At 42.3% G+C, this 15,336-nt stretch overlaps 1 protein-coding gene across 12 annotated transcripts in view; it reads left to right on the top strand.

Moving 5' to 3' along the window:
* Window positions 1-15,336, top strand: part of LOC139046723 (uncharacterized) — a 48,469-nt gene that overhangs the window by 3,992 nt on the left and 29,141 nt on the right. For 4 of the 12 annotated variants that reach the window (XR_011511231.1, XR_011511229.1, XR_011511228.1 and 1 more), the window contains exons 2-5: window positions 307-353; window positions 2,313-2,435; window positions 2,745-2,838; window positions 4,375-4,662. Coding sequence is in view for 3 of the 12 variants with exons in the window: in XM_070531416.1 (XP_070387517.1) it covers window positions 4,633-4,662; window positions 7,731-7,839 (139 nt within the window). In the remaining 9 variants the exon portion in view is untranslated. Of the gene's footprint in view, window positions 1-306; window positions 354-1,225; window positions 2,436-2,744; window positions 2,839-4,374; window positions 4,663-7,730; window positions 7,840-15,336 lie in introns of those variants that run through there. The other 8 variants (XR_011511230.1, XR_011511224.1, XM_070531416.1 and 5 more) reach the window with 7 other exon arrangements.

Raw genomic sequence — 15,336 nt, 5'->3', positions numbered from 1 at the left:
AGCGACGTACTAATTGCGTACTAATTTTTTATGATAGATAAATAAACCCTGTGAAATATGGAGAATACCACATGACTGTGCTCCCACTCGCATCATAAAGCAGCACCCTCGAACATGCTCCCTCTGAGTAGTCCAGGATGCAATAAAGGAAATAAAGAAAAACATTGTGATCGACCTAATGCCTCATCTGCCGCATCCCTGCTGAAGTAACACGTCTCGTTTGGTGTTACCTGGAAAAAAGTTGTGATAGCTGTTGTTTTAGCGTAGATAAAGTGCACGGATTTTTTTTTTTTTTTTTTGCTACAGAACCTGTCACCACAAAAGTGAATTGACGTCAGTGCAAAGATTTAAAGGTACGTTTTGTTCCATCCCATTTGCCATGTGTTTCTCTAATGAGCACCCAGTAAGCATGATCCTCGCCTTGCCATCTGCAAATGGCAACAAGAGGAAGACTGCAAATATGTATATCACTAATGGAAGTGTGGCGGTAGACCAAATGCATCGACTATCATCAGAAGTTGTGAAAACCTGAGACAAACCGGCAGCTTCAACAAACCGGCTGAGGACTCCACGTTTGAGTCCTAGCCTACGCAGGGATGTTCTAGCATTTATGGCCTCAAATCCTCATGCTAGCATGCGGAACGTGGCCGCCCAGGTACCAATTTCCAAGTCAGTTTGGAGAATTCTAAATGACAGCCTTTCACCCGTCCCACCTTAACCAGCAACAATGCTTGGAAGATAGGGACCCGTAGAATCGTTTAAATTTCTCGCAAAAGCCCATGAGTCATCATACCTTTTGAGCAACATCATGTGCACAGATGAAGCCAATTTTCGCCGAAACGCCTAGGTACATTTGCATAATGCGCACTAGTGGAGGGACTCCAATGCACGCTGTGTGAAGTGCAATAGGCACCAGTACCAGTAGTTGCCCAAATTGTGATTCAGAATTTATGCTGGTGCTATAATCGGTCCCATCTTCTTTGATCACATACTCACTGGACAGTGTTACATCAACAAAATCCTTGAAGGAGTGGTGGATGAGTTTCTCTGTGAAGTCCCGCTGTCACCTCTTCCGCTTCTGTGGTATCAGCAAGATAGGGCACCCGCACACAGCAGCAGCCAAGCACGAAACTGGCTGGATGCGACTTTCAGTGCGCGATAGATTGGAAGGCACAGGCCTGTGAATTGGCCCGCTAGGTCATGTGACCTCTCTCCACTCGATTTCTTTGTTTGGGGTTATTTATGTGAATGATCTTGCTTACGTAATTGAGATAGAGTCAGATTAGTTCAAGGCAAGGATAACGGATGTCTGCCGTAGAACTCCGGCGTCGGTCATCAAGAAAGCCACTGAAGATGTTTCATATTTAAAACAGCACCAAAAAACACGGATAAGGAAGGACGCAGAACGAGCGCTGACTGCCGACAACACCTTTATTGAAGTGTGCACAAATATATACAATTCGCAATGGGCATAAAGAGAGTAAAAGAAGAAAGGGAAGGCGAGTCATTGTTGTTCAACTCCTGCTGCGCATGCGTCAATAACATTAAACTTGAGCAAGGTTAGTGACATGTTAGTCGCACATTCAGCCACACAAACTATAAACAAAAATACTAGTGACCTATTTCACTAAGTGCCCCTTAATTCATAGAATAAGGGTTCTCTCTTCTTTAACATGTCCAGCCTGCTCAATTGTTAGCGGCGGTGTGGTGTACAATCTTTACAACGAAGTGACCAGTATTACGAACGATTTTGGAGGTCCCAGGCACTTTCTTATGTCTTTGACTGTACATGTCAATGCCCATGTATCTGTAACCCTGAAGGTCCAAGCCAAGTAGGTACACTTGCTAAGTTTCTGTTACTGAGTAAGATGCATGCTAATCCCATTTTTTTTAAGACTTGCATGCCAAAGAACCAGCAATAAGTGCAACATTTTTGCTCAAAGTATAGATCAGAAGACACTTCTTGAAGCAAACCAGCTTGGTGCCTTTGTACAAATGCTGCTTAGTCACTAAAAGTCGTACCATAACATGTTTGAGGAAAATCGATTAGAACATTGATGCTTTAATGCAGTGCTGCTGTCGTGCTTAACACCGCACTGTAAGTCAATTAGAACACAGTATTTTCTCATTCCAGTTACAGTGGAATCTTGCTAATCCCAGTGGTTCTGAGGCACCACAATGCATTATTGCTGTAAAAATTTTGCAAAGCCTTTGCCAGTAGGCATTGAGCTGTCATGCTCATTTCAATATGCCTTTGTCTTCTTCACAACCTTGTGTTATACTGTGAGATGTGGATCCTTCAAATATTACAGGAACTTGCATGGCTTGTGTACAGGATACAACATTTCTTGGGAGTGTTCTCAGCCTAGGTTGTGAAAGACTGCTTTAAACTCATGGGGACAACTGAGAGTGACAAGAGGCATTATTTTGTTGAGGTAAGCAATCCTTAAGCTAAACCAAGAGGTAGTATGCATGATTGGAACTGAACTTTCATATTGAGTGAGCAATCCTCTAGCAGCACTGGCACGATGCTTAGATCTCTGTGCTTCATGCAGTTCTTTTTCTTTGCCTTGTTGCCACAGTGTTTCACTTTCCTGCATTCTTGTCATTGACTCTTGCTAAGCTTGTGCAATTTTTCCTCCATGCAAGCATGGACTGATTTATCTTCTGTTTGGGAAACAGTCATAGTTTGTCCAGTGACCCACTGGGCTATGTGAATAATGTACACAATGATACCATTTCAGACTTTTCAATCATCATGATGTCGATGGCACTGTCTACAAAAATCACCACTGGATTGCCCCTCTTCAGCGGGCAAGGCAGCAGCAGCACCAATAGGTGTGGTACCATGATAATGCTTACTGCATATGTTCTGACCATCCCTTCATTGCTTCATAGCTTCATTGCCCACATAGTCGGTGCCTTAATTTTATTCCTACATATGCCCAGGCGGTGTCCCAATCCTGTAGCCCTCTGGTGAGTGGGGATATTGAGATGAACCATCGCCCTATTAGACCAACTAAATGTACACAGGATAAAAATTGTAATCTTTGTCCCCCACTTGATTAATGGCTAATGTCATGACTATTGTAGGGTTGATAGCTCAGATATGTTGAAATAATTTTTGCTCTTCAAAATGAGAAAACACATGACATTGCTGAACTGTGGCTGTTCGTCAACTCTTGATATTAAACAATAAAAAATCTTACCGCCCTCAAATAGTTTGTGCGCGGTTTACAAGCTGGAACATACATTCAACAAACTTTCTCCTCAAGACTTAATAACCGCTTCTCAGAATTACAATATTGAAAATTGTTCATGGCAGAACAGCTCTTTTTGCATCATTTTGTGGAGTCTTGATAACAGCAATCCCTTGCTATTGAAAGTTGTAACATTCTTTTCATTAACAGTGAAGTTCGAATTCTTTCAAGTCCTTTTAAATAAAAAAAAAATATAGGAGGCTTGGGACATATTGTGATATAGGGCCTATGCAGGCATTTTTAAACTACTGGAATAACAAGTTAACATTCACGAATGCTTGTACTGAGAAAAAGGTACTGAGTTCGATTTATCTAAGCAGTGGTTCATACACACCTCTAACACCACCCCAGGAGGAGCCAAACACTGCCAAACTTTTTCCAATATACCCCCCCCCCTCCCCCTCCTTACTTTCTCTCGCACGCAAGAGGTATTTGCCAAATGCCAGTTAGGTCAGAAGAGACAAAATAGAAAGGTGTCTTTTTGCACCTCTTGTTCATCGAGCAATGTTTAAGAAAAAATGAGGACATACAAGGCACTGTTTCCAAGTAAATTTTTTATCCAAGAAAACCAATATACAGTAAACTACCACTTGAACGTCACTTGAACAAATTATTCAGCTGTACGAACGTTTTTATATCCCCCATCGAAACGCCATTCAACCCAATGCAAATGCCTTTCAGTTTAACAAAATTCAGTACAGTGGCATTTCACTTCTGTGAACATATTCTGCTACATCATCATCATCATCATCATAATTTTTATTTTCACCACTGGATACAAGGTGAAAAAGGGAGAGCCGGAAAAAAAGCCGAATTCTCTTCGGCTTGACAAAGTTCCGGTCTCCCAGACAGGCACGGAAGCAGCTGGTGTAGCAATACAATTACGGATAAAGTGTGGATATAAGAGTTTTTAAGCGCAAATACTTATAGAAATTTTCATGTTATTACATGGAAACTAGTTGTAATACAGTTGTGTCAAATGACTCCCAGTATACAATTATAATCTGTTATCTTGCATATTATTATTTAACACAGGCTCAGTTGCATATATCATAGTGGACTTGGAAGCACCAAACGAGCGCGGATGCTGATCAAATTTTTTCTGATTGCACAGATCGTGCTGTCGAGGACCGGATTCATCGACGCAGGGTCTGAGCATGCGCTGCATCAGGCCTATCTACTGCTACCTCTGGCTGTCTGCCCTGCTGGCTTCATCGGACGAAACAAGTCGCAGGAAGCTGTACCATGTGCACTGCACTGGGACCACCTGACCAGCACGGTGACGTCGACAGAGACACCATGGCACCCGGATAAAAGCAGCAGCCTTTTCGACGTTACCTTCAGTGGACTTGGAAGCACTGAACGAGTACGGATGCTGATCGAATTTTTTCTGATCGCACAGGTTAGTGACCAGCATTTAGTCTCTTCAACTAGAGACAATGACGTAACGTTAATGGTGCTCCAAAGTCCACAATGCTGTGTTGCTATTTTGCAAGATTGTTTTAATGTTGTCTGCTTAATGTTACTAACATTCGGAGACGTTGAACAAAATCCAGGTCCTGACTCTGATTCAGATGAATGTTCGCAGCGGGAACTAATGAAACGCATTCTAAGAGAACAAAAGGAAACGAACAAAACACTGAAACAACTGTCTACAAATATCAAGCACGTGGAGACAATAGTTGCAGATTTGCAAGAAAGAATGACAGTTATTGAGAATGAAAGGGGATTATGGAAAGAATGCGAAGACAAGATAGTACACTGCGAGGAATCTTGTAAATCTACCATGACGCAAGTAGAATTTCTGGCATCGAAGGTCGATGATCTAGAAAATAGAAGTAGGCGGAATAACCTAGTAATTTATGGATTAAGAGAGAGCTCTGCTGAAGATGTTACACTTGAACACTTGAAGATGCACACTTGAAGAAGAAGTGTGAGACGGTATATTTAGGAAGATCCTAGGAATAGAAGTTAACTCAATAGAACGACTTCACAAAATTGGTACAAAGCAAAGCCAAAGGACACGCCCCGTTATTATCAGGCTATTCAACTTCGCTGAGAAAAACAAAATATTATCCAGCTGCTTCTAGCTGAAAAACACCCAGATTTCAATATCCGAAGATTTCTCAAAGAAAGTACGCGACACACTTGCTAAATTATGGCATTCTGCAGTAAGTGACAAGGCGAAAGGGGCAAAGGTATCTCTGGCATTTGATAAACTAAAAATAAATGGCAAAACCTTCATATGGAATGAGTGTGAGGACAGAAGAATTGAACTATCTAAACCGATAACTTCTGCACATGCTGGCTCAGCAGCTCGCGATTGCACGTGACAACAATGTACGAAATGTATCAGAGTGTTATCACCGAATGCGCGCAGTGTATTCAATAACTTCAGCCTACCTGAAAGCATAGTTGCAGCCCATCACCCACACGTTATAGTCATCACGGAAACCTGGCTTCACGAAAGCGTCCAGGATTCCGAAGTGTTTCCGCCTTATCGGCTCATACGGAAAGACAGAGAATCGCGGGGGGGGAGGTGTTGCTGTCGCAATTAAATCTAACATAAAATTCACAGTTTTAAACAGCATACCTGACCATGAAAGCGTATGGTGTAAACTTACATTTAATGGAAAAAGCATATTTCTGGGTGGCCTATATCGACCTCCGAATGCGCCCCCTGTATACCTAGACATTATGCACAATTACATTGCACAACACACTAATTCACGTTCCAATATTATCATCACAGGTGATTTCAATTTACCAGGAATCAACTGGTCTAATCTTTCGCACAACAGCTGTGACGCAAAAAGTGCTGAATCTCTGTTGTTCATGTCATTTACCTTTTCTTTAGACCAGCTAGTTTCCGAACCAACTAGAATAGCTGGTCCGTCATGTTCTGTGCTTCATCTGATGTTCGTAAGCAGTCTATTTCAAAATAACACATTAAACGTTGAAAATAGCATTTCGGACCATAAAATGATTGTATTCTCCTGTCCAATTTTAGGAAACCGTGAACGCGTTAAGCCATCGATTGCTGTTATCAGGGATTACTCAAGAGCGGATGACAATGCTATCTCAGAATATTTAAACGCCTGCTTTTTTCAGTTTTCATTACTTCATGACGTAAATTAATTATGGTTATGTTTTTAGCGTATTGTGCACTTTTGTGAAGAAAACTACATTCCCTCCAGAAAGAAACGAGTGAACAGAGAACATCCTTGGGTATCGCGCGAAGTAATACATTTAAAACGAAAAATTAAGAGGAAGCGCAGAAAGAAAACCACACGTGACCTTCAAGATCTCATACGCTTACTACAATATAAGATCCATATGGCCAAGGAGCGTTTTTTCACTGTTACTCTGCCTTCTTACCTGACGAATAAACCACAAAAATTCTGGCGCTACCTATCGAGGGAGCGGCACACCGTATCGCAGATTACTGTTTCGAACGAGACAGTTGTTCAACCTGACGTCATAGCAAGCAAATTTAATGAATTTTTTCAATCTGTATTTAACAGAACTACCTTTAACGGTCCCTCTCCACAGTATCAGTTCGAGAATCCAATGCCTGAAATAGATATTGACCAACAAGGAATTTTTTTACTCTTACAAAAACTGGATGTAAAGAATCCCTGTGGCTCTGATCTTATATCAAATGCTTTTTTGCAAAAACATGCAGTTTGGACGTCAAAATACTTACACGTAATTTACAGGCAATCTTTGGAAACTTCAGTGATACCTGATGACTGGCGAAGGGCCAAAGTAATACCTGTGCACAAATCGGGCTCTAAACTCGACGTAACTATAGACCTGTTTCATTAACATGTACATCCAGTAAATTGTTCGAACATATTATTTATAAGGCCATAATATTGCACTTAGAGAATAATAACCTACAATACAGCCGGCAACATGGATTCTGTTCAAGTCTAAGTACTATTACTCAGCTGAGTTAACCCATCATGTAGCTACATCAATAAATAACAGAAGCCAAATAGATGCCATTTTCTTAGATATTTCAAAGGCCTTTGATGTTATTCCTCATCCAGATCTTATTACCCAGAACTAATTGCCATTGGTGTACACGAGAAAACAGCATCGTGGATCAAGAACTATCTCGAAAACCGAAAGCAATGCGTAGCTGTGAATGATATTACATCTGATTACATCAACGTTTTTTTTCTGGTGTTCCACAACGCTCGGTTCTTGCGCCCCTCCTATTTCTGATCTACATCAATGATATTCGTTCATGCGCTCAGCCGCCTATTCAAATGCGCCTATTCGCCGATTAACGCGTAGTGTACACAACAGTGAATACTGTAGCACGGCTGAATCTGCAGTCGTCACGGCGCACCAGTAATCCCGTGATCTGTTACCTCACGTAGGCTTCACTATATATGTAACTTGCGCAACCGCAATAAAGTTGTTGCTCGCCCAACTGCTGGCCTGGCTACATGGTAGCAGCGGTGGCAGCGAAACCCAGCCAATATGTCGATGGCGTCCACGCTACTACCGCCCCCGAAGCCTATGGATCCGTCGCACGACCCTTGGATTGCCTGGAAAACTTGGAAAAGTGAGTTTCTGCTGTTTTCCATTGTTACGCAATTGAACAAGCAGCCAAAAGACGTTCAAGCAGCCACGTTGCTAGTTACCATAGGCGAAGAGGCTAGGAAGTCGTACAGTACCTTCAAGTTCGATGAAGCGGAAGACAGGAATGACGTTGAAGTTCTGATTAAGAAATTTGAGGATCATTACAAGCCTGCAATGAACTTAACATTCCAAGAATTCCGTTTCGGTTCAAGGAACCAAAAAGAAGGCGAGATGTTTAACGAGTGGCTAACAGAACTGCGTGTGTTAGCGAAGAACTGTGAATTTGGGGCCGCACCAGTGATCCCGTCATCTGTTACGTCACGTAGGCTTCACTATATATGTAACTTGCGCAACCGCAATAAAGTTGTTGTTCGCCCAGCTGCTGGCCTGGCTACAAATACCAGAGAGGATCAGGTAAAACTAAATGATTCGTTAGCTGCTGTACAAAATTGGTGCAACATTTGTGGTGTGACGAAGAAGATCGGCAGGCTGAAAAGTCCCGTTGCCATCGCATGGCACGTACCCAGTTCGTTCGCTGGCTGCGCCCTACCTGCTGGTGCTGAGTTTGTCGCTGCTGCTCTACAAGCCGAATAAACCCCCTTTACAATTGGTGGAGGTGCTGGGTACGTGTCACGCGATGGCAACGGGGCTTTTCAGCCTGCCGATCTTCTTCGTCACAATCACCTACTCACGTCTCCGTCAATCTTGCGGCATTTTGATCCCAGCGCACCTACAGAACTTCACACTGACGCCAGTGGTGTCGGCCTTGGTGCCGTGCTCGCACAACGCAAGAACACTAATGCCGAATACGTAGTCACCTATGCCAGTCGTGCCCTCATGAAACCTGAGGCCAATTACTCAGTAACAGAAAAAGAGTGCCTGGCTATCGTATGGGCTCTTCAAAAATTTCGTCCATATGTCTACGGTCGATGCTTTGATGTGGTGACGGATTATCACGCTCTTAGCTGGTTGTCCAACCTAAAAGACCCGTCGGGCCGCCTCGCTTGGTGGGCCCTCCGAATCCAGGAATATGATATCCGTGTCGTTTATCGCTCTTGACGCAAACACGCTGGCGCCGATGCCCTCTCGCGCTTTCCAGTGACTTCAGACAGCAGCACTTCTACCGACAGACATGACATCTCACCACTTGACATCCTGGACATGGCATCGGAGCAACAAAAAGACCCATGGATCGTCATGGTGTTCGACTTTTTGTCAAATCCTCCGGCAACTTCGGCACCTCGAGCGCTACGCCGACAGGTGCAGCATTTCACAATCCAGGATGGACTTTTATACCGCCGCAACTACCACAATGAGGGCTGCAAATGGCTTTTAGTAGTGCCTCGCCACCTACGACAAGAGTTCTGCTCCGCTTTTCATTCTGACCCACAGTGTGGTCACGGCGGAGTGTCAAAAACTTGCACACGGCTTTGCCTACAATATTATTAGCGAGGGATGTACACCTTCGTCCACAAATATTTACGCTCCTGCATTGCCTGCCAGCAATGCCAATGTGTCCCGCATCTCTCCACCACATCTCTCCAACCACTTCCCTGCCCAGCTCAGCCATTTGACCGTGTCGGCATTGATATCTATGGGCCTCTTCCATCTACTGGCGCGGGCAACCGATGGATTGTTGTCGCCGTAGATCATTTGACACGGTATGCTGAAACCGCCGCCTTGCCTGCCGCATCAGCAAAAAACATCGCCTCGTTCATTATAAACAACTTCGTTCTCCGCCATGGCACACCATGTGAACTGTTGAGCGATCGGGGCTGCGTATTCCTCTCAGATGTCCTGCAGTCACTCTTATCTGAATGCCAAATTATTCACCGCACTACTACTGCTTATCATCCACAGACCAATGGCTTAACAGAACGATTCAACAGAACTCTTGGTGACATGCTATCAATTTATGTTGCATCTGACCACTCCAACTGGGACCTTGTACTTCCGTTCGTCACTTACGCATATAACACTGCCTCTCAAGCCACCACCGGATTCTCACCATTTTTTCTGCTTTACGGCTGGCCGCCATCCCTCCAGCACCATTGATACAGTTCTCCCGTACCGGCTGGACCCTGCTGAATGCTCGCCTGTTTCTACGGTTGCTCAGCACGCCGAGAAATGCCACCAACTGGCCCGTTCGTTAACGTCTGCTCAACAGTGCCGCCAAAAAGAATGCCATGACCTCAATCCTCCCCCTCACCCCTTCCCCGTCGACTCACTCGTGTGGCTTTGGGTCCCGCCTGTTGCTGCTCCTGGCTTTTCGTCCAAGCTCCTCCCGAAGTACCACGGGCCCTACCGCGTAGTTGCACAAACATCACCAATGAACTACGTGGTCGAACCCGTATCGCCATCTTCCGATCTGCGTCGTCGGGGGCGAGAGACTGTGCACATTGACCGGCTGAAGCAGTATTACGATCCGCCCACCTCTTCCTAGGTTGCCAGGATGGCTACTCTTCAATTCCGGGGGGATTTGTGACGAAGAAGATCGGCAGGCTGAAAAGCCCCGTTGCCACCGCGTGGCACGTACCCAGTTCGTTCACTGGCTGCGCCCTACCTGCTGGTGCTGAGTTTGTCGCTGCTGCTCTACGAGCCGAATAAACCCCCGTTACAGGGGGATGAAACTGAATGCATCAAAAACTACCAGTATCTCCTTCACTCACAAGAAAAATGCGCTTCAGTTTACATACACAATAAACAATATATCACTAAGAAAATACGAGGAGGTCACATATCTCGGGGTCACTCCTACAATGAAATTAGATTGGGAAACTCATATAAATAATATGTATGACAAGGCCCTAGGTAAACTACATTTCTTGAGAAGAAAAGTTAGAAACACACCTCCTAGTGTTAAATGCACACAGAACCCTCATTAGACCCTCTTTAGAGTATGCTGACATTATTTGGGCCCCACACCAGAAGTATTTAACCGAGAAACTAGAACGCATAAAGAACTTAGCATTGAGATTTATATATTCACAATATTCACGTCAAACGAGCATTACAAACCTGCGCGTCAAGGCTAACGTTCAATCACTGGCTCAACGTAGAATGATTTCCAGATTAAAATTTCTATGCTTACTTTATCACGGCTCCTATTGAGTACCACAAGTAACATACATTCAAGCGCCATTCAGACTTTCTGCCTGAACCAACCATAATAAATCAATACAACACCATCCCAGCCATAATAACACTCGCAAGTACTCTTTATTCCCACACGCCATTTCCCATTGGAACATACTACCCTCTAGAGCCGTAAATTGCCCATCTGCCAACGCAATTATTGACAGTATTGAGAATCTAGAATTCGAATGGTGATATTACCTGTATTTCATATGCAGCCTCTGTAGATGCATTCTTATGGTAAACGCTGTTTCGCCTGCTTCCCGGACGGCTCATTTAAACAGTGTATATATTTATTGAGTATGTTCATTTTTGTGTGTGCTAATGCTCTTTGTTTTGGATACACTAGTTTAAGTTTATTCTTTTTTTTGTACTGTATTCCATGTTGTAACCACTCCTGCATGGGCCCGACGATGGCCTGCAGTATTGTAAAATAAATAAATAAGAATGCAAAAACAATATATGTATACATATATACACATATATACATACACACACATACATATATAGATATAACAAATTTCACAGAAGTTTACAATAAACACAAGTTACCATCAGGAAACGTTCTTTTTTTTTTAGAAATTATTTTACATACTTGCAAATATATATGTGCATCTATGTTAAAAAACATAAAAAAAGAAAAATCTGCATATAGGCTGCTGCTTTCGCGACAGACATCTCGGCAACGTAGCCCAGGGCGTCGTCACATCCTTGAATTTTAACAAACGTGAAGACGCCCTTTGCAGCATCCAGTTTACGACACGAAACCCTGCCACGTGGTTCGGGCACAATCACTGCAGTGGAAACCTGGATTCTAGGAATAGTAGTTACTAGTGTGAACGTATAAACAAAATGAGAATATATGACAAGTTCTACGGAACTGTTGGAGCAGTTGACAATACACATCTATAAGAACAAATCCAATATTTTAGTTATGTTTAGAGATAACACATCAACATGTTGGTTAAAATAGTTAAGTAGGGAAGGTAGTGTATGTTTAAGGCATTGGCAGCCATATTTAGTATGTGAAAAAGGGATCTGCCATGGTGCCTGGTGACGATATGAATATGCACTTCTATTTTGTTGTAGAGTTGCCGGGGCTAGGAATGAATCGAGTTTTCCCAGCATAGCATTTCTATAGCTTAGTAATGTTTTGAATTTATATATGTCACGGGCTCTGATTATTCTGTTTTGTTGGAAAAGCTCTTGCGTATGCTCGAAAAAACAAACGTTCGCTATCGCCCGAATTGCTTTCTCATGAAGTATTTCCAGCATTTGAATATTTTGCGCTGTAGTGATACCCTATATAAGTGAACAGTAACTGAGGTGTGGATGGAGAAGAGCATGATAAATGAGACGCTTAACTTGAAAAGGTAATGCACTTCAATTGCAATTTAACACACCAACAACTTTTCATACCTTTGAGCAAATATGACTAACGTGTTCATTCCAGGACATATGCTCTGTGAGTATTATGCCTAGGGTTTTTATGGATGACGTAATGTTAATTTTATACAGACCCCACACAATATTATCTGACAATGTAGTAAAACTTCCCAGAGCATGAAAAACAACGCATTTTGTTTTGGTTTCATTGAGGATGAGGCCGTTTGCCTTAGACCATGCTCGAAGTCCATAACAAACGGAGCTTGCTATAGGTGTTATTTCTTTTAAATCTTTACCTGTAAAGAAAACAGAGCAATGATCTGCATACGGACAAATTTACACATATCGCTCACTTGTACAATATCACTAATGTAATACAGGAAAAGTATCAGGCCAAGAATGCTACCTTGGGGCACACCCGCTGTCAAAGATTTTATCTGCGATCTGTTCTCATTAATTTCAGCAAACTGACGTCGGCTTTCTAAATAAGATCAGATAAGTTCAAGTGTTATTCCTCGGAAGCCATATGTTTCCAGCTTTATCAGCAGCAATTTCTGGTTGACCCTATCAAAGGCTTTGCTGAAGTCTAAGTATAACCCTAAAGTCAGAAAATTTTTTTCAGTGTTCTCTAGAGTAAGCTTCTTCTGTATACTTAAAGCAGTTTCCGTAGACCGCTTTTTCTTAAACCCGTGTTGACAGTCGGTTAGCAGGCTATGTTTTTGCGAAAAATTATCGATATGAAAGTTAAAAATTTTTTCGAGTCCCTTTGATAGCACAGGAAGTATAGATACTGGCCGATAATTGCCCATATTATTTTTGTCACCTCCTTTGTGAACTATTACTCTCGCTACCTGCATATTACGCAGGAAAACTCCGGTTGACAGGAAAATCTTAAAAATGTACATTACTGCAGTTGCAAGTAAGTCTACGACGTACTTAATTGGCCTAATTTCTAAATCATCGACGTATCGACTATGGCTATTCTTCAAGGATGGAAATGTTGTAATCATCTCAGGGATGCTAGTAGGCTTTAGGAATAAAGATTCTCTTAATGAAGCGGCATGCATTGTATCTTGAATGTCGTGATCTATGCATCCTACTTTAACAAAAAAATTGTTAAAATGGTCTGCAAGTTCTGTACCACCTACAAAAGTGCAATCAATGTTCAACGTATCCGTTTGTGTATCGACTGACTTCCGATTTAGTGCTTCGTTTATTTTCTTCCATACTTTGACACTTCTGCTATTACCTCCATGGAGTTGTTAGTTGAGTTTTCTTCTCTATTAGTTGCAGGTGTGCCTAATACAGTGTTTTCACTTTAACCTCCTTATTTGCCTTTCTTCACTCTTATTTCCACTCGAAAATTTTGAACTTTGAGTGCCTATAACCTATATTAGGAAGTAGCCGCTAGCAACACTTGGGGAAGCAGTGTTCTTTTTTATTTTAAGCATGAATGACATTGTCATTCACTGAATTTTGTGTGTAGTGCACAAAGCATCACATGGCAATAATTTCTTTGTTAAAAGAACTATAAAAGACAGACTGGCAAAGATTACTGCATATTTCATTTGGGATAAGTAAGTTGAAAACCTTGTATTGTTTTAGAATGCTTTTCTTCCCAATTAGATGTTTTACAGGAAAACATTTTGCAGCAGAAAATATGTTCCTGTGTCGTTCTTCCAAAAGACATAGTGAAACTTGTGATCCCACTTAGTGTCTGCAAAACTGAATGAATTGGTTTTATGTGTAAGATTAAATTGCCCAAATTATACGGAATTTTTAAGGTTAATTATTAAGCTCAAGGATGTAATTAATGCTTTGAAACATTCGTTCTATGCTTCCATATATGTAAATGTAAGCTTTCACACAGTGAACACACTAAATTAGAAATATGCCTGCTATCCATGCTTTTTGCGCGTTGAAGGAACTTGCATGCTTTTGCATGTTTAGGAAATTGCCTTTCATTCTGTTTATACGGCATAATTTTCTCACCTATACTAGTAGCTACAGTGTACTGAGGTTGAGTGCCAAGGCAAGGAACCCAGAAGTTTTATGGGAATAACTACCCAAAATTACTGTCGATGGATCTGGCAGTGGGGGCGGTTCAGGAAGTGCACTGAAACTTGGAAATTAATGTTCAGTGTGACCTGCAGCATTCTGGAGTGAGGGTCTGCGCTGGAAGGAAACTATGAAATATGTTAGCAACTAGTCAAACATTGTTTTAACTCCAATGAGTGCTTTTAATGGTGCACAATGGGAAAGGACAACCAGTGACATCGATGCGAGCCTTCCGACTCTAAAGTTTGCTCTATGCATTCCTCTGTGTCGTTTCATCAATGGCAACAGGGCAGGCGCGTACGCTGTAATTTTTTTCGAGGGGGGGGGGACAACCTTAGGTCTCCTTCCTATGCAAATTAGGGGAAGGGTACCTTTATTATACAAATATGAATAATGCCCACCATTCACCATAAAGACACATAAGGCCTGTGAGATGCACCTCTCCTTTACATGGCAAACAAGGAACCACATCAAATGGACTCACGCTGGAAAGAACTGCAGGAAGAACTCTATTAAGAACAAGTAAACAAGTGAAAATGTAAATTAAAGATTTCTATAGTAGAATACATAGCAACCATGGCACGTGAACCGCGCGGGGTTGTGTTGCTTAGCCAGCCAATCACAAAAGCAAACAAAATCATCGTCATGTGGCCTTTTCAACAATGCATCCTACTTGATAGATCCGGAGAGTCTGCTGTTCTTGAAGAGCCTTTTCATCGGCGGAAGCAGTGAGGTGTGCAACAGGCATGGACAAAGTGTATGGAGTCTGAGCATTTCACTCTTCAAAAGTCTGCGGTACAGTTCATTTCACTGCTGAACTCGTTTTACTCATGAAACTTCACTGCCAACTGCACTGAAACTTGAAAACAAATAGTTGCAGCAAAGCAAGCATTTTATAATT

Source organism: Dermacentor albipictus, chromosome 1 (assembly GCF_038994185.2).
Source record: "Dermacentor albipictus isolate Rhodes 1998 colony chromosome 1, USDA_Dalb.pri_finalv2, whole genome shotgun sequence".
In the NCBI taxonomy this organism is placed as follows: domain Eukaryota; kingdom Metazoa; phylum Arthropoda; class Arachnida; order Ixodida; family Ixodidae; genus Dermacentor; species Dermacentor albipictus.
Note: the sequence above shows the minus strand (reverse complement) of the source record. Positions and strands in the feature narration are given on the sequence as shown.